At 42.6% G+C, this 18,364-nt stretch overlaps 1 protein-coding gene across 1 annotated transcript in view; it reads right to left on the minus strand.

Moving 5' to 3' along the window:
- Positions 1 to 653: 653 nt before the first annotated feature.
- PCOLCE2 (procollagen C-endopeptidase enhancer 2) overlaps positions 654 to 18,364 on the minus strand; it is a 71,306-nt gene continuing 53,595 nt past the window's right edge. The window contains exons 6-9 of the mRNA XM_034996287.1: positions 10,622 to 10,776; positions 6,744 to 6,827; positions 4,313 to 4,480; positions 654 to 2,098 (exon numbers count right to left, since the gene is read on the minus strand). Of these exons, the coding sequence (XP_034852178.1) occupies positions 1,968 to 2,098; positions 4,313 to 4,480; positions 6,744 to 6,827; positions 10,622 to 10,776 (538 nt within the window). The 3' untranslated portion in view covers positions 654 to 1,967. The remainder of the gene's footprint in view (positions 2,099 to 4,312; positions 4,481 to 6,743; positions 6,828 to 10,621; positions 10,777 to 18,364) is intronic.

Consider the following 18,364-nt stretch of genomic DNA (forward strand, 5'->3'; position numbering starts at 1 on the left):
ACTGATTCCCTCAACAGTTCAAAGTCTTGTGTCAGAGATGTCAATGGTATAAATAGTTTGGAGTCCTTTTCCCAATTTTTACCTCACTGTGACTCAGGCACCCACCCAGCACAAATGGCAGTCTTTCTGCTGGTAATGCACCAATTAGAAGAGAAGGAGAAGAAATACAACAATCTTTTTTTTTTTTTAAGTAATCCCCACACCACACCCCCCACACCACACACACCCCAGACGAGTCATCTCGAACTCCCGTTCGAGAGATCAAGAGTCGCGCGCTCTACTGGCTGAGCCAGCCAGGTGCCCCCCAAATACTGAAATCTTTGGTAATCATTGCGAAGTCTCATAACATGCGTTCTTGAAAGGAACTCCCCTGCCTTGAAGGTTAGAATCAATCAGGATTCCACAGTTACATCCTGGCTGGGCACAGCTGTGCCTTGTGGGGGGCCTTTCTAAAAGGTGGCACTGGCCAGGGAAGTCAACCACCAACTCCTGCCGTTCATCCACCTTCTCAGCTGCTGAATTCTCTGGGACTGATGGGGGCAGCCCAGTGGGAGAGGTTAGGAATGATTCCTGACCCCACAACCAGGCCACATTCATGGCTTGCTTGTGCTCAGTCAGCTGCCAAAACAGAGGGATTCTTCCTTTTGAAATTCTTTTTTTTTTTTGCCTTTTGAATGGTCACTTCTAGGGCTGGGAATTATTGTGTTTACCCAAAAGAAACTTTTCCTTGTTTCTAAACCTTTGGTTCTACCATGAGAGACCTTGTGACCCAAGTCTTTGTTCGTCCCTGATGTGCTTTCCCCCCCGCACCCCCGTCCTCAGACAGGGATGGTTGCCCCCTCTTCCACAGCTGCTGGCGGGCAAACTCCTGAGGGCTGGTTGCCACAGCCTTTGCAGGTTCAACAGCTGTGTGCAGAGGCGGGGAGTTCCTTCACAGTTCCTCCACCACTGAGTGAAAACTGATTCCTCAAAGGCCACAGCAGAAAGCATCCTAGCTGATGCAGCCTGATCCAGTTAAGTGGGGAGGAACAGGACCGGGGCATCAGACTCACCTCTAATTTCAAGTCCTATAAAACGACCCATGGTGATTTAGGCAGCAAAGGAAACAAAGAGCCAACGCTGCAAAGTCAGGCTAAGAGGGTTTTCCTCTGGGGCAGGGAGGGCGTCTTCTGGTGGCAGGGAGGGCACTGGGTTGGAGCCAGGACTTCTGAGCTTGAGTGCCAGCTGGGTCTCTTGGGAGATGTGTGCTCTAGATGAGTCACTAAATAGACCCGAGCTTCAATTTCTGTTACAAAATGAAGGAGGTGAACTAGATCCCTGAGGGATGCCATTCTAACACTAACGTTCTCTGATTCTCCAGAGAATTATAGTCTACTTACATTACTGGATCCATCTCGTCTTGGAATGCTAACTCTTTCAGCAAAGTGTAAATTGATGCCAAACTGATATGTAAAAAAGCAGGGAAGTTCCTTTTTACAGTGTTCCATTTTCTATAAAAACAAGTTTAATGGCTGCTATGTAATCATTTAAAAATATTTTATTAAGCACTGACTTAAAAAAATGCAAGAGAAGAATATAACACCTCAGAGCAAATGCTTGAAGGTAAAACAAATATCACTATAAATATTGCACTTATAAAATCTCTTTTTTACATCTTCACACAACTTATTTCTAAAATACCCTTTTACAGAGATGTATAAATAAACTGCTTCCACACTGAGAACACTTGATACATTCAGTTTCCTGTCACTGCACTAAGTCTGCAGGTTTTCAATCACGCATCTGTTCCTCTCGGTGCAGACCCAGAACTTCCACCAGTGATATCGGAGGTCTCATACCTACATCATGTGAAGAGTAAATCTTTCTGAATGCTCAATATTTAATATAAGATTTTTTTTTCTACAGAGAAAAATACAGATCTTTCAAAGGCAATGACAGAATGCAACTTAAATCGACACAGTTCACTATTAACATTGCTTGTCTTTCAAGGCATCCAGAAGCTTCTGATTCTTGGTCTTGAACATCATGATAAAGCTGTCTGGCATGATTTTGCCTCGCCCGTCTTCACCCACCTGGCCCATAATAATGTAATTTAGACCTAAAAAAAAGAGAATATAAATTTTTTCTCTATGTGTATTATCTTTTTAATATTATTTTTAAAGACTTTATTTATTTGAGAGAGCGCACATGAGCGGGAGGGAGGGGGAGTGGGAGAGGGAGAAGCAGTCTCCCCGCCGAGCAGGGAGCCCGACACGGGGCTCGATCCCAGGACCCTGGGATCATGACCTGAGCCGAAGGCAAACGCTTCACCGACTGAGCCACCCAGGAGCCCCTCTATGTCTACTGTTTTGATACAACTTAGACTATAACTTACCTCTAGATAAATGATCTGTAAATGGTATAACTATACATTTTGTCTATCCAGGATAAAGTCCGGTTTAAGCCTCTCATTAGAAAAAAATCTGAATTCAACTAAGTTACATGTCCCAGCTCTGCCACCACTAGGCAGATGGATGGAGGGAGGAGATCCGGTCACGCCCTGCTCTGCGCTGCTGTAGGCCTGGGGGATTGACTGAGCGTCTGCCGTGCACAATGCACTGCGTTCACGTGGAAGGCTGTCCTTCCTCAAGGGGCCTCTGTGCTCCCGGACACGTCGTCCCCAGATGGCCTCTCATCGTCCCCTAGTGCTTCTGGATTCCCAGGCATTTGGCAACTAACGATCCACTGTCTTCTGCCGCTGTGGTCGACTTGAACTGTTTCAACATCTCGAGCATTTATACTACGGTCGTTTCTTGAGGACATGGGTGCGTCATCTATTTGCACTCTCACAGTTCCTTGCAACAAACAGGTACTAAGAAGTACTTCTGTCAGAGACACACTCGTTTGTATAACAGTGTGTCTGGCTAAGTTAGGCCTAGACTGGGGCCCAAGCTATTTTGGATTCAACTCGGAAGATCTACACTGTCTGAGAAAAATGTCCTAAAGGAGGTGTGTATTACCGTCTCTTATTCTCCCTCTCTCCTGTGTGTCATAAGAGAAATATGTGTGTCCTTTCCTCTGGCATGACCCTTCCTCTGTGGGCTACCACCGTCCTCATAGTGACCTTGAGCCTCTGCAAGCTTGGAGGGCTGTGCAGGTGGGCGCCTCCTCAAGGCTGGGCTGCCGGCATTGTGGTGAGACCGTGCAGTTCAGTTTCTCCACGGACGTTACCTGCTTCTCCTGGCAGTGCGGGGGAGAAGTGTTAGCTCTTACAGAGCCTTTGCTATCCCCTCTGAAGACTCAACGTGAAGCTGCTGGCCTCTAGGCTCTCCCTCTCTCTCTCTATCTCTCGTGTGTGTGTGTGTGTGTGTGTGTATGGTTTGGTTTGGTTGTGGGAGAGGTTTGTAATAAGACTGAGGAAAGGAAGGAGCTGGGATTGGACAGAGAAATCATGGTATATCACCCAATGGAATACCAGGCATTATTACCATTCCAGAGAGAGAGAGAGATCTATCTACATGTGCCTTTTGTGGAAAGATGTCTACACACATCATGTGGGGAAAGTTGCAGACCTATTAGAGCACAATCTCATTTGTCTAACTGTGTACACGTGTGCTTTCTATAGATAGAAACTTTCTAGAAGGAACTTTTCATGGTATCTCTGGGGAAAGGGAAAGGCCTTCACTTTTTATTTTATTTCCTTCTTTACTTCCTTAAACTTTTCAAAAACCATAAACATACATTACTTTTATAAGTTAAAGAACTTGTGAAAAAAAAAAATCCTGCACCTCTGGCTCTGGACTTTTTCCTTTTTTTAACTTTCCCTTTTCCATAATTTCTCTTAAACTGATTTCCATGTGTGGATTTGATGATTCTATATCTGCAAATGATACCCAAATCTTTAATTGTAGCCATATATACCTCTCTCTTCTGAACTTCAGCTCCGAATTCCCTGCTCCTTGCTGGATATCTTCCTCTAAACTTGCATGGGCCCCTTAAGTGCAATAGCTGAAAATCTCTTTCCCCCCGAACTGCTCCTTCTGTGTCTGTTCCTTGTTGATCCAGCTTCAAATGCTTCTTGGATCTTTCATCATTTCCACTCTCTCATCTTCTGCCACAAGTTACAAGAACTGGAACCAGAGCCCCATTCTGCCTGACTCCAAAGGCCTGCCTTCTACACCCAAAGTGGACAACAGATTAAGCCTGATCTCACTTCCCTTGCTCAACCAGGGCATGGAAAGATCCGAGACTTGCTTGGACTCTCTCTCTCTCGTTCCCTTCTCTGTCCTCGATCTCCCCTAGAAGAAAGACCAATGTCTTCCTCCATACTTACCTCTCCTGAGGAGAGGGCACTGTTTGCAGACCACAGTGACCTTGGCACTCATGTTCTTGCCAGCCTGCTGAATTGCCAGATTTCCCTCTTTGTAGATGTTGATGATCGAGACGGTGGCATGCAAGCTTCCACCTCGGGTGACAGTTGTGATCACGGTGCCGGCCAATACTGCCAAAGAAAACATGTGGAAATAATATGGCCCCGAAGGCAAATGCAGGCAGAACTGAAAATAATTGTATGTTCTTCTAAGTTTCAGATGGGTAACATTTTAATGTTCAAGAGAAGGCCATAACAGAGCTGTCGGATTTGATTCTGCACATTTGTCCCCAGAATTCAGGTTGGAAAGAAAGAGGCCATGGAGCCATAATGTTACCCAGGTTACTAGGTGTTGATACCCAGGACAGAAACCTAAATGTCTCCTGCCCTGCAGTCTGTTGCTGAGGTGGGAACTCTTTACAATGTTTTATCCAACATGGGGACCATTTACCAAGTAAAGGAGAGGCTTATGAGCCTCCACCTATGAATACGCAATAAGACCTTGAGTTTTTAGACACAGTTCAGGTTGCATGACAGGGGTTTGAGCCATGAAGATCTGAGTCTTCCTGTCTGTGTGGTGAGTGCCTACCTTTCTGTGTCTTTCCCCCTTGCTCTTTAGCTGTCCTCTCTCCTTCAACTCGGGTTCATCCCATGGGTCCCCATCTCTAATTATCAGTAAATATCTGTGTTTTTTCTGGGTCTTTCTTATCCACCTTGTATATCTCATTTAACAAAGTAATGTTTTCTTGCTTTAAAAAAAAAAACAAACCAGGGCACCTGGGTGGCTCAGTTGGTTAAGCGACTGCCTTCGGCTCAGGTCATGATCCTGGAGTCCCGGGATCAAGTCCCACATCGGGCTCCCTGCTCGGCAGGGGGTCTGCTTCTCCCTCTGCCCTCTTCCCTCTCGTGTTCTCTGTCTCTCATTCTCTCTCTCTCAAATAAATAAATAAAATCTTAAAAAAAATAAAATTAAAAAAAAAAAACAACTCTAGCAAAACTCAGTTGCTTTTCATTATGTAACCCTCTCTTTCTTCCATCGTGATGTAAGAGGTTAAGAGTCTCACTTCGGAGCCATGGAAGGCTGGCTGCTATATTTCTCAAAGACATGCTTTTGGTGTTTTGTGGGTGACAATTCTGTGTGGTGCGGGACTTGGATTGGGAGAATGTTTTATGAGCCTTATCCCTGTTACCAATGCAGGCTGAGAGCCAGTGGGCCACCGGGGATAGTATTTGGTCATTTTGCCATGGAAGAGAGTCACAATGGAATAAATCAGGTTTTGGACTTGGCTGACCCGACCCTTCAGGATGAAGTGAGAAGTCACTGCTTATGTAGCAGGCAAAATCCATAAAATCAGAATTCTTACCATGCCTTACTTTGATTCCTGGTGGTCAGTGTTCACTGCACAATGTTAGTCTAGAGCCAAGGGAGATGTTAGTCTAGAGCCAAAGGACATGGGGGGAGATTTCCTTAAGCGCCTCCCACCGAAGACTAGCCTGCATGTGACAGCAATTTGTTTTCATTTTTACGCCTGTTACTTGAATTTCAGCACACAAACTCCAGTAAGGCTTAGGGCCCTAGATTCTTCAGTGTCTTCACACCTTTGCTACGACATAGTTCGTCTGGGCTGCAGAGAGTCACCACCTTCAGGCACAGAAAAAGCAAGCCAAGCCTCTTCTGGGAGACCCTTCATTCTGGGTAACGTATTTAGGTTTTAGCAACTTTCTTTTCCTGACAAGACTTTTCTTCAATGTCCCTTTTAAAAATAGCCCACGTAATTAAACTTGGTATCTCTTGCTCTTTAGTGATTTTTACAGAAAGTGCCATTTTTTTTTTTTTTTTTAAATTGGAGAAAGCTCTTAGAAATTCTAAGTCATTAGGTAGTATCTCCTCAGGTTTCAATTTATAAGCATTTCCAAATAGATTTCAGGTTCCCAAGTTTTAATTTAGTACTTTGGAAGGACATGACAGAGGAAATACTTTAATTTCTTCTGAGAAAGGCCAGCTTGGATTGGTTTCTAATTTACTTAAGTGGAATTACAGATGTGTGAAAAAATACCCAGGACATGAAAAATATGTGAGAAAAAGGGTACAGGGTTTTTCAAGAACACTGAGCCAGCCAGAATACACAAAGCAGCAGTATCATACTCCAGGAGTCAAACTGATAAGTTTATGTGAAAAAAAGCATATTTTCTGTATACATATTATTCTCAGTTGTGAACTCTAACGCTTTGAACAGCACTAGTCAACGTACCTTAGGGTATAGGAAAATCTTTTCTTGGGTAAATGAAGAGTGTAACTGACCCTTTACCATCACATTCATGGCGGTTCCTTTGAGATTAAGCATGCAGTCTCAAGTTTCTGATTAAAGAGAAAAGGAGGGGTTTTATTTCTTACCAAAGTTACTTGAACAATAATTGCTCTCCAGAGTCCCCGTCCGTCTACACTTTTGTTGACACAGGGCCACTGTGGGTTTTAAACCTAAATTCAAAGAAGAAAGACATAAGATTCAGGAAAATGAATTCAAGTGTGATTGGTGTTTAGACCTGAATCCATCTATTTAAAATTCCTATTTATTTCCCTGAGCCACCAAGCTGTCATTGCAATGAAATCATTCGAAAACATTCAAAACAAATTCTTTAAGCTACCAACTACTGCTCTAATTTCCTCAGGGTAACTCAATACCCTCTGCTGAATTTTAAACCTGCGATCAAAGATAACCCAAATTTAGCCCTATTCTCTTCTTCCCTTCTATATAACTAACACTCACCAAAAACAGATGCAGTCTCCATGCGCCCTGCTTAGAAGAACCCAGTACAACAAATAAGAACTCAGAAAATACAGGTTAATTCTTCACTTTACAAAAGGCATCCAACGGTGCTCCCCCTGAGGATAGAGGGAGCTTTCTGGGTGCATTTAAAATACACAGCTGCCCAAATGTGAGTGGTATACGTTTGGAGAAACACTGCTCATGCGTAAAGTGCGTTATACCTGTAAATAGCTGTAACCGATCACTGAACATTTATTTTGAGCCTATCATTGCCTATAAGGATCTTAAGAACTGAGAAGTTGACTAATTTAAAAATAAAATGAAAGAGGCAAACGCAGCAAAGGTGTTCTTCAGCAAAGGTGATTTTCGCCCTCGGGTGACATTTTGCCCGGCCCGCAAATAGCTGTGGCTGTCACGGCAAGAGTCGCTACTGCCATCTAGTGGGTAGATACCGGGCATGCGGCCAAACATCCTACAAGAAACCGCTCCCCACAGCAAAGCATTCGCTGGCCCAAAATGTAAATGCTGCCAACGCTGAGAAACTGGGGGTTAACGAAATGAAAATATTTAACTCCCATTATCATCAATAAAAAAAAGTCTCCAAAATATTTGCTAATTATTCACTTATATGTGGCAATATGCTAGGAAGAACCAAACAACAACTGGAACAGAATTGTACTCCCCGGGCAAGATTTTGCAATTGTAACATTGCCCTTCTGATATGTTTTGTGAACTCTTCTGTGAATTTATTTATTTAGTCTTAATCTGTACCCATACTTAACTCCAAAAAAGGATCTCAAGTGGATCACAATATTAAAATACGTACAATTTAATGTTAAAATACATATAATAGCATCTGTGTATGTGTATAATTTTTTTTTTTTTTTAAGACAAAGAGCTCAGAGAACATTTAGAGGGAACACGGTTCCAGAAGTTGGGGACCTAACTTTACCTAATGAACTGAGTCAAAAAGTAGCAGCATTAATGGTTCTCCATGTCTGATGAAAGAGCATGCTTTCCGTGGACACTGGAAACGGCTCTTCTCAACTTCGGAACATCAGTCTGGAAACTGGGTGCGTGTCCCACCCTGCTCCTTCCCTCCCATCGGTAGATCCCTGCTCTTTTGGTTTTAGGTCATCATTAGAGCACCCTGAACCTTCTCACCTCACTGTCTGCTCTCTCCCTGCACTCCCTGCATGGCAGGTGGTCCCGGGCCCTTCCTCTCCAGATGCACCTGCGCCCATCTCGGCGGGTCCCCCCACCACTCTCAGTGCTGTGGCTCCATCCTTCCCAGACGTTCCCTCTGCCCTGTCTCCATCACTCAGTCCCAGGCTCACATGTCTTCCTGCTTGTCCTTCATCACCAAGCTCTCAAATTTAGACATCCTAACATCCAATGTAGCTGTCTCTCCTTCAAGCTCTTATCTTTTCAGTCTCCTTTGCTAGTATATCCTCCTTTTTAAAAAGTTGGAGTTTCTAGAGATTGAATTCCAGCCCTTCTCCTTTCTCCCCTAACCCCTCCTTAGGTGACCTCATTCTGGATCACGGCGTCAACCAGGTATATGTTGATGATTCTCAAATGTAAATCTCTTGCTGAAATCTCTTCTGGAGGAGGCCACGGATCAAACTGGACTTGACTAGTCCACTTGAGTGTCTCACAGACACCTCAAACCCAACAAGCCACAGCTTAACTAATGACTCGACCCCTAGACCCGGTTCTCTGCTTCGGTGAATGGTCTCATCATCCCCAGAGCTGTGCAAGCCAAGCACCCCCCTGATCTCCCTAGTCCAATTAATCACTAATGAAAGACCTGTCAGTATCTCCCAAGGCCCCTGGCTTGCACTATAGTCATCATTTCTTGACTCTCTCTGTATTTCTGTCATTGCACAGTTCACCTGGACAACCACAAGCGCCTGTGATCTCTTGACCCTACCATCCATTCACCTCACAGTGACCAGAGTGACCTCCACGAAGTGAGAATCTAATCCTGAACTTTGCCTAAATCCATCGACAGTTTCCCCCACACTTAGGATAAAATCCTAATACTCTAAACTACTTAGAAGCATAAGGAGAGAGGTGGTAGGACCTAAAGACGGAGCTAGAAAGAGAGGCTAGTACAACACGTGAAGGGTCTTATACATGGCATGAAGGAGTCTGACTCCCGTGCTGCCCATTCTGGTAGCCACTAGCCACAAGAGGCTTCTTACATTTAATTAAATTAAAATTCAAGTCCTCCGCATCACTAGCCACATTTCAAGGGTCCCCTAGTGGCTACGGTATTGGATAGCACAAGTGTAGACCATGAATTCAAGTGGGAGACATGGTCTGCTTTGTGTGTGTGGAGTGGGGCATACCGTGGGGAGGTAAGATAGGGGAGCTCAAGGATGATCTACTAATGCTGTGGACCATGCTTGGGAAAGCAGTGAAGAAGCAGATTTAAGGCAGAAAATAGTGTGATAAAAATGAGTTGAGTTTGATATGTTTTAATTTAAGTGGTTAGCAGTCACAAAACCTTAGGAGATAATTATAAATCGATGTTTGCAATTTCAGAGAAAGTTTAGGACTGAAGATAAAAATCTAGGGAGCCAGTTAATTCACTGGAAAGAATAAGGACATCAGTGTCCCCTGCGAGGAGCTGGAGAAATAAGAAATACTGCTTTAATATTAGGCAGTACATGTCTAGGCCACAAGGTGGCATACTTGTGGAGTGCTCAGAAAAATCAGCCCTTTCTGGAAGTGCCTGCACTCAGGTCAGGCCTACTTTGGGTGCAAGCAGAAAATGGTGGGCAATAAAGCGGGGCTCATTTTCAACCTATCTTGTATCTTAACTTCAGATCCTTCATTCCCACTTTTTTCTAAATTCTCCCAGATTTAGATTTTGAGATCTGATGCCTGAACTCTCAGTGGGTGAAGCTGACAGGATGTAGAGACTCGGCACGGGGCTCCACTCTTGCCTCTCCATTTCTTAGGTCATGCCCCAGACCAGAGTTTCCCAACTGGCTTCTACAACACACTGAATATTTTGTTTGATTTACCCCAATTTGGGAGAAAAAAAATGTATTTTGCACAACCCATTTCAGAGCAAAGCAAAACAAAAACAAAACCCAAAAACCTGGCAGATGTGAAAATGGACAAGTATCAAGGCCCTAGAACTTCAATCTAAAATACTACAATTCTGTGTAATAAAAAGAAAGCCATAATTTTTATAAGTACAGAAAAGAAAAATTGGGCTTATAATGATCTGTGCCTATATACCAGGGTTCCTAGTATTTTTTAAGTGGTCATAATTTTCTTAGATGACAAAAATTATTTGCTTATAAACATTTTTTACACCTTATACTTTTCTTTCATTAATGGAGTCGTATTATTCTCTTAGATAAGTTTTCATCTTATTTAACTTATTTTAGTTTCAAGTATCTTTGTTTTAATTTTTTTTTTCCTACCTCAAAAGAATTTTTCTTACACTCCTGAAGTTTGTGCACGAACATCAAAACAAAAGACTCACCTGTGGTTACAGGGAATGTGGTGGTAACAGGTGGTGCTGTAGTTGTAGGCAGTTTTTTTGGCCTGAATTTATAGTGACCAATAAACCCATCTGCAGTTAAACTTAAGTCTGACAAAAACTGAATGAGAAGTTCATTTCTCTCAGATACAATTGGCCTAAAAGAAGAAAAACATTAACAAAAATGTTTTTAAGTGGCATCCCTCTGAAATGGAGAATTCTGCTTTCCATTAATTTTTGATAATAGATTGATATGTGTAACCTTAAAAGTTAAAATACTTCAAAAGGCAAAAGTCTCAATCTGCTCAGTATTAATGCTACTAGCTAACATTTACTGCGTGTTTGCTCAGTTCACCACTGTGCTTTATGTGAACTCTCGAACTCTACCTTCACGGCAACCCTATTATTATCCCTTTCTTCCCGAAAAGACAAGTGAAGTTCAGAGAGTTCAAGTGATTTGCCCAGGGCCCTAGAGCTAGTATGTAGGGGAGTCAGGATTTGAACCTAGGACCAGGGAGACATCGGGACCAATGTAAACATGGAAGCTGTGGCTGGTTCTTCACGAGCACCTTAGCATTTGGCCTGACGTGGGAACCACACTGCTTCTTTTGACTAAGACTCTGGATTTGAGCTGGCCGGGGAGCTAGGGATGCTGGCCAGAGAGAGTCAGATGGAGAAATCTGATGAACAAAGTCCCACACCCTGTGAAGACTCAGCCTGAGGGATCATCTCAGCGGGCTGGTCACCAGGGGATAAGAAAGGCGGGACTTCCATTTCATTTTTAACGAAAGCTCTGATGCATGCCCGAAATGGAAACATTTCTGTTTATAATCTCGGTAGCGGAATGCTGTGAAGGAGAGAGAAAGCGATGGCTTTGGTGGTTATGAACAGCATCATGGAGAACTCTAATTTTAAAGCTATTTTAGGGGCTTGCTGGTTAGCTGGCACTAAAGATTTAGTGGTGACAATAACTGAGGCTCAGAAGCACTCGTAAGTCTTACGGGATAACTATTACATAAAAGAGTTTCATTTGAACTTTTTCTATTATTATTTAAGCAATGGTTAAAAATACTGTGCGGCTAATTCTATTAAAAGACTAATTCAGGGGCGCCTGGGTGGCTCAGTCGTTCAGCGTCTGCCTTCGGCTCAGGTCACGATCCCAGGGTCCTGGGATCGAGCCCCGCATCGGGCTCCCTGCTCGGCAGGAAGCCTGCTTCTCCCTCTCCCACTCCCCCTGCTTGTGTTCCTGCTCTCGCTGTCTCTCTCTCTGTCAAATAAATAAATAAAAAATCTTTAAAAAAAAAAAAAGACTAATTCAGAAGTGGAAAAAAAAAACTGAACAGGTTATTTAACTGAGTTAATTGGTGGTTTGACTAAACATTATTGAGGCATCTTCTCAGCTGACCCACTTTTTTTTTTTTTTAATTGAGAGAGAGAGAATGATAGAGAGAAAGCATGAGGGGGGGAGGGTCAGAGGGAGAAGGAGACTCCCTGCGGAGCAGGGAGCCCAATGAGGAACTCGATTCCGGGACTCCAGGATCATGACCTGAGCCGAAGGCAGTCGCTTAACCCAACTGAGCCACCCAGGGGCCCCCAGCCGAACCACATCTTAGGCATCAGTGGGCAGCAAATAATGAGGCAACTCCATTTTTTCCCCACCTATCAGCTACTTTGAGTGAGAATGTTTGTGTGTGTGTTGGTGGGGGAGGTAGATCTGTACTTGACCAGACCAGTTAGAAAACTGCAGGATCTTCTCTGTCCTGAAGTATATAATCTTCTGAGCCAAGGGATGGGACAAACCTAAATGTGAGCTTTGTGACCTACATTTAGCATCCTGGTCACAAAAGTGATGGAGATCATTGAGAATCAAGCCTTTATCAGAAATATTCTGTCTTGCTTTTGAAAACACATTCCATTAAATAAATACAATGTGCATGAAACACAATACCCCACTACAATTACAAATAAAATACATTAAACTTGTTTAAATGATAAAATTACAAAAAGCACTTATTACAAGCAGCAAAGGAAACTCCAAGACCTAATCAGGTCAGCCTTCTGGGGATGATGTTACAATTATAGTGATCATCTAATGCCTTTTCTATGAGCTAATCTTGGGAGCGTTAAATTGGAAATTGAATTTTCTCAAGGAGGAGTATTTTAGTAACAAAGACATATTTTTGTTATGCTGCTACTGAGCTTTAGCATGAATGTGACAGAATCACAGTGCCATAAATGTTCTGAGGGCCATGTGTTGCATCTGCAAATTAATGTTACAAATCACTAGAAAGGCAAGAGGAAATCGAACTTGGATTCATTCCATGCTGGCAGATCCCGGGAAGGGTGGAGGATGCTGTTTGGTCTTACAGAGCTAGCTGTGTTAGCTGTCTCTGCTTTGTCATCCCAGCCTTCCTCTTCTTCAATCCCTACGGCCAGCCAACACCATACCCTGCCAATCTTGTGTCCTGAACATTTCTTGATCCACCTCCTCCCCTCCATCTCTACCATCCTTCCCTACCTCCTCGACTTCACCTGGACCCCCTGCCACAGCGTTCTAACCAGCCTCTCTGCTCATCTTGTCAGGGATGGAGATTCTAAGGCACTGGTCCTGTCATTTCCCACCTAAGTGCACCCTAAAGTCTCCCGTGTCTGCAGGGTGTGGAACCCTGCTCAGCACTCCTGCCTCCTCTCTCTCTCTAGGCCCCAACTCAAGGTTTGGGCTCCAGAATAGCATATTCCATGTACCTCTGTTGATGGAGCTCCTTCTACTTGGAATGAGTCCTCCCTTCCGCCTATGACCAACTGCAACTCTTCTTTCAAGACTAAGCTCTTCCCAAAAACCTCTCCGACCTCACCACTTGTCCCAACTGGACCGAAGGACTCCTTGTCAGAAACCCACCCAGGACATTCCTTTGCCAATTCACCAGCTGCCTTGTTTCACCCCTCCCACTACTTATCTTGGCGTTTTTTATTTATCTTTATATCCCGCTACCTAACAGTGCCCACCACATGGCTGGGGTTTAATAAATATTTTTGAACTCAATCCAATGGTATTGATATAACTGCACTGAACAAGACACAGGGATGATGAGGTGATCTCACCAACCACAACACTCCTCCTCCTAGTCAGGCTTTTACCCCCCATTTCAAATAGGTTTTCTCATTTTCTGCACTGCCCCATCCCAGAAGTACTCTATGAAAAAATATTCCTCTGGTGAAAGTGTTGGTCAGTAGGCTGGCTGTCAAACTATTCCAGGCAAACTCCTCAGAAGTGAGAGGTGCTCGACATTTATCAGTGCATCCCCCCCGCCTTCACGGAGGCAATCACTACCCTGAGTTTTGTGTTTATCCTTTCCTTTACCTATAGACTTACCAATACCTACGCACCACCAAGCAATATACTGTATAGGTTTGCATACTTTCAAACTTCGTATAAATGCAAGGGTACGGTATGTATTTTTCTGTTATTTTTTTCACACTCAACGTTGTAACTGTGAGATTCATCCACTGCTTTCCACTGCTGCATTGTGTGAACTAGAACATGATTTAACTGTTCTTTTGTTGATAAACATTAGGCTTATTTCCTCTGCCCTCCACTACAAACAGTATTGCTAAGAATATTCTTGTATACGTCTTGTGGTGCACATGGGCAAAAGTAACTTTAGTGGGCACACCAGGAGGGGAGGGTACATGCTCCATGCGAGGTCACAGGATATATGCCCATTTTCAACTTTGTTAGATAATGCCAAGCTGATTTCCAAAGTTGCTGTACCAATTTACATTCTTTTCAAAGATTTATTCACTGTGCAGCGTTCTTCTTTTGGGAATGCCTCTTCATGTCTTTTCCCCATTTTTTTCCTACTGAATTGTCTTTTCCTTATTAATTCTTAGAATTTTTTTTTCTTTAAGATTTAATTTCTTTATTTGACACAGAGCGAGAGACAGACACAGAGTGAGCACAAGCAGGGGGAGCAGCAGAGGGAGAGGGAGAAGCAGGCTCTTCGCTGAGCAGCGAGCCCGATGTGGGGCTTGATTCCAGGACCCGAAGGCAGATGCCCAACAACTGAGCCACCCAGGCACCTCTAATTCTTAGAATTTTTTTTTAAGATTTTACCTTAAGATTTTATTTTAAGATTTTATCTATTTATTAGACAGAGAGAGACAGAGAGAGACACAGGGAGAGAAGGAACACAAGCAGGGGGAGTGGGAGAGGGAGAAGCAGGCTTCCCACGGAGCAGGGAGCCCGATGTGGGGCTCGATCCCAGGACCCTGGGATCATGACCTGAGCCAAAGGCAGACGTTTAACAACTGAGTCACCGAGGCGCCCCTAGAATTTCTTGATATATTCTGGACCCAGGGATCTTTGTCAAATATGTTACAGATATCAGTTTTTGTTTTGTACCTTCTCTTTTCCCTCTCTCTAAGGTGTATTTTGATGAGCAGAAATTATCATTTAAGTTTTCAATGCATCTGTAGTTGATTTTTGTGTGATACAATTCATTTTTCCCATAAGAATAAAATTTATCCCTGCCTCATTTTTCAGTGGGGCCATTTTTTTTTTTTTACTAGCTGACATGTGGGTCTCTGTGATGTGCCCCATCTGCAGACATGTGTGGATATGTTTCTGGCCTCTTTTTGGTGTCTTCATTAGTCTGTTTGTCTATTTCTATTAAAACCTCATTGTCCTAATTACGACAGCTTTCTGATATGGCTCCATCATGTAAGGTAAACCCTCCTGCCAGGTTCTCCTTCAGAACTGCCTAGTGTCATCCCCTTCCCCCAACTCCTTGCAATTCCATGAACATTTTAGAATCAGGCTGTCATGTTTAATGAAAAACCAATTTTGTTATTTTTAAATCACACTAATTCTTCCCATTCATGAGAAAGTATATAGCTCCATTTATTGAGGTCTTTTAAAATACCTTTGAATAAGGTCTTATAATTTTCTCTATTAAGGCCTTATACACAATTATGAGATTTATTTTTGAGTATTTTATATTTTTAGTTGCTATGCAAATAATATCTTTTTAAAAATACAAACTTTTTTTTTTTTTAAGTAGGTTCTATGCCCAGCAAAGAGCCCAATGTGGGGCTTGAACTCACGACCCTGAGATCAAGGCATGAGTTGAGATCAAGAGTTGGATGTCCAACTGACTGAGCCACCCAGGCACCCCCAAAATTATTTATTCAAGCTTTTTAAGAAAAGATATTCTTGAATAAATTAATGTTTCCAATAAATAAAAATTTAAATCTACAAGTCACACTTTAATCTGGTAACATATACAATTATATTAGTAGATTTTCTAAGTTCAAGCCAACCTTGAATTCCTGGATAGAGAGCCTTTTTTATACATTGTTAGATTTGACTTGCTAATATTTTTTCTTTAAGATTTATTTTTCATCACATTCATAAGTAAGATAGGTCTTTAATATTCTCTTTTTGGTTCGGTCCTTACCTTGTTTTGGTGTCAATTTATACTAGCTTTATAAAATCAGCTGTGAAACAATCCCTATTTTTCTCTGGAAGAATCTGTATCCTGTTGGCATCATTTGTTCCTCAAATGTTTGTTAGAACTCATGGAGAAAAGGGGTGCCTGGGTGGCTCAGTCGTTAAGCGTCTGCCTTCGGCTCAGGTCATGATCCCAGGGTCCTGGGATCGAGCCCCGCATCAGGCTCCCTGCTCTGCGGGAGGCCTGCTTCTCCCTCTCCCACTCCCCCTGCTTGTGTTCCCTCTCTTACTATCTCTCTCTCTGTCAAATAAATAAATAAAACCTTTAAAAAAAAAAAAAAAAGAACTCATGAAGAAAAACAATCTGGGCCTGATCCCTCCACCCCACCCCCCTTGATAGGAAGACTTTTAACTACAGATTAAGTTTCTTTAATAATTATTTGGCAATTCTGGGTTTTCTTTTTCCTGGGTCCATTTTTGCTTAAAAAAAAAAAAAATGTATTTTCCCCAGTTGTTGAATGCACTTGTTTTCAATTTATCCGTTAGATTAAAATTGTTAATTGTTTTTCAAATCTTCTACATCCCAATTTTCCATCCTTCTCCAATCGACAGTTAATCTATGAACTACTCAAAGGGATGTGTTAAGAATCTCCTACTAAGGGCGCCTGGGTGGTTCAGTTGGTTAAGCGACTGCCTTCAGCTCAGGTCATGATCCTGGAGTTCCTGGATCAAGTCCCGCATCGGGCTCCCTGCTCGGCAGGGAGTCTGCTTCTCCCTCTGACTCTTCCCCCTCTCATGTGCTCTCTCTCTCTCATTCTCTCTGTCTCAAATAAATAAATAAAATCTTAAAAAAAAAAAAAAAAGAATCTCCTATTAATTCGTTCTTCTGCTGTTAGAGTATCTAGATTCAATTGGATCTCATTGACAGCATTTTTAAGTTCTGCCAGTTCAGCTTTCATTTTTGCCCTTAGAGACTCAATGTTGCCATTAATCGATTTCTCCATTCTAGCTATCGTCTTCGTAACTGTTACCCTGAAGTCCATCTCCGACATCTTAGTTATATCTGTATCCATTTGTAAATCTGTGGCAGAAGTCACAGTCTCTGAGTCTTTCTTATTTTGGGGGTTCCTCCTCCTAGTCATTCTGTTGAGGGGTGGTTGAGGGAATGTACAGAGTCCAAATTATTGACCACAACCCAAGTAAGATGAACCTGTTTTGTAGGGACCTTAGGGTTGTTGGCCTCTTGTTCTCCCAGCCTGTCTTCTCGGGGAGGAGCCTGCCGTGCTGTTACTCAGGCAACCCTGTTTGGGCAGAGTTGCCCTGCCCCCTGTCAAAAACTAATGAAGTACTGGGGGCGCCTGGGTGGCTCAGTCGTTAAGCGTCTGCCTTCAGCTCAGGTCATGATCACAGGGTCCTGGGATCGAGTCCCACATCAGGCTCCCTGGTCTGCGGGAAGCCTGCTTCTCCCTCTGACCCTCTCCCCTCTCATGCTGTTTCTCTCTCGCTCACTCTCTAATAAATAAATAAATAAAATCTTAAAAAAAAAAACTAATGAAGTACTGTATGGTGACTAACGTAACATAATAAAATTAAATTAAAAAAAAAGAATCTCCTACTATAATAGTGGACTTTGCAGATCTAGTAATTTTTATTTATCTATTTCTTGCTTTATATATTTTTCTGTACATATAAGTTTACTATTATTACACCTTCCTGATAAATTGTACCTTTTATCATTACACAGTAACTATTTTTAGTAATGCTTTCTGCCTAAAATCTACTTTTCCGTGATATCAATAAAGCTATGCCAGTTTTCTTTCAATTGGCCTTTGCTTCCAATATCTTTTTCTATCCTTTTAAGCTCAAATGCTCTGTGTTATTTTTTTTGGAGATATGTCTTATAAACAGCATATATTGGATTTGTTTTATTATCCAGTCTAATATGCTTTGTCTTCTCACTAATGATTTGATCCATTTGCATTTATATTGATTACACATAGATCTAGATATAATTCTACCATCTTATTTTGTGCTTTTTTTGTCTTTCCTTTTAAAATGTTTGTCCTTGGGGCGCCTGGGTGGCTCAGTCATTAAGCGTCTGCCTTCGGCTCAGGTCATGATCTCAGGGTCCTGGGACCGAGCCCCACATCGGGCTCCCTGCTCGGCGGGAGGCCTGCTTCTCCCTCTCCACTCCCCCTGCTTGTGTTCCCTCTCTCGCTGTATCTCTCTCTGTCAAATAAATAAAAATCTTTAAAAAAAATAAAAATAAAATGTTTGTCCTTTTCTCTTTTCTTGCC

This window comes from Mirounga leonina, unplaced genomic scaffold, assembly GCF_011800145.1.
Source record: "Mirounga leonina isolate KUSES-001 unplaced genomic scaffold, KU_Mleo_1.0 Mir_115, whole genome shotgun sequence".
Taxonomy (NCBI): domain Eukaryota; kingdom Metazoa; phylum Chordata; class Mammalia; order Carnivora; family Phocidae; genus Mirounga; species Mirounga leonina.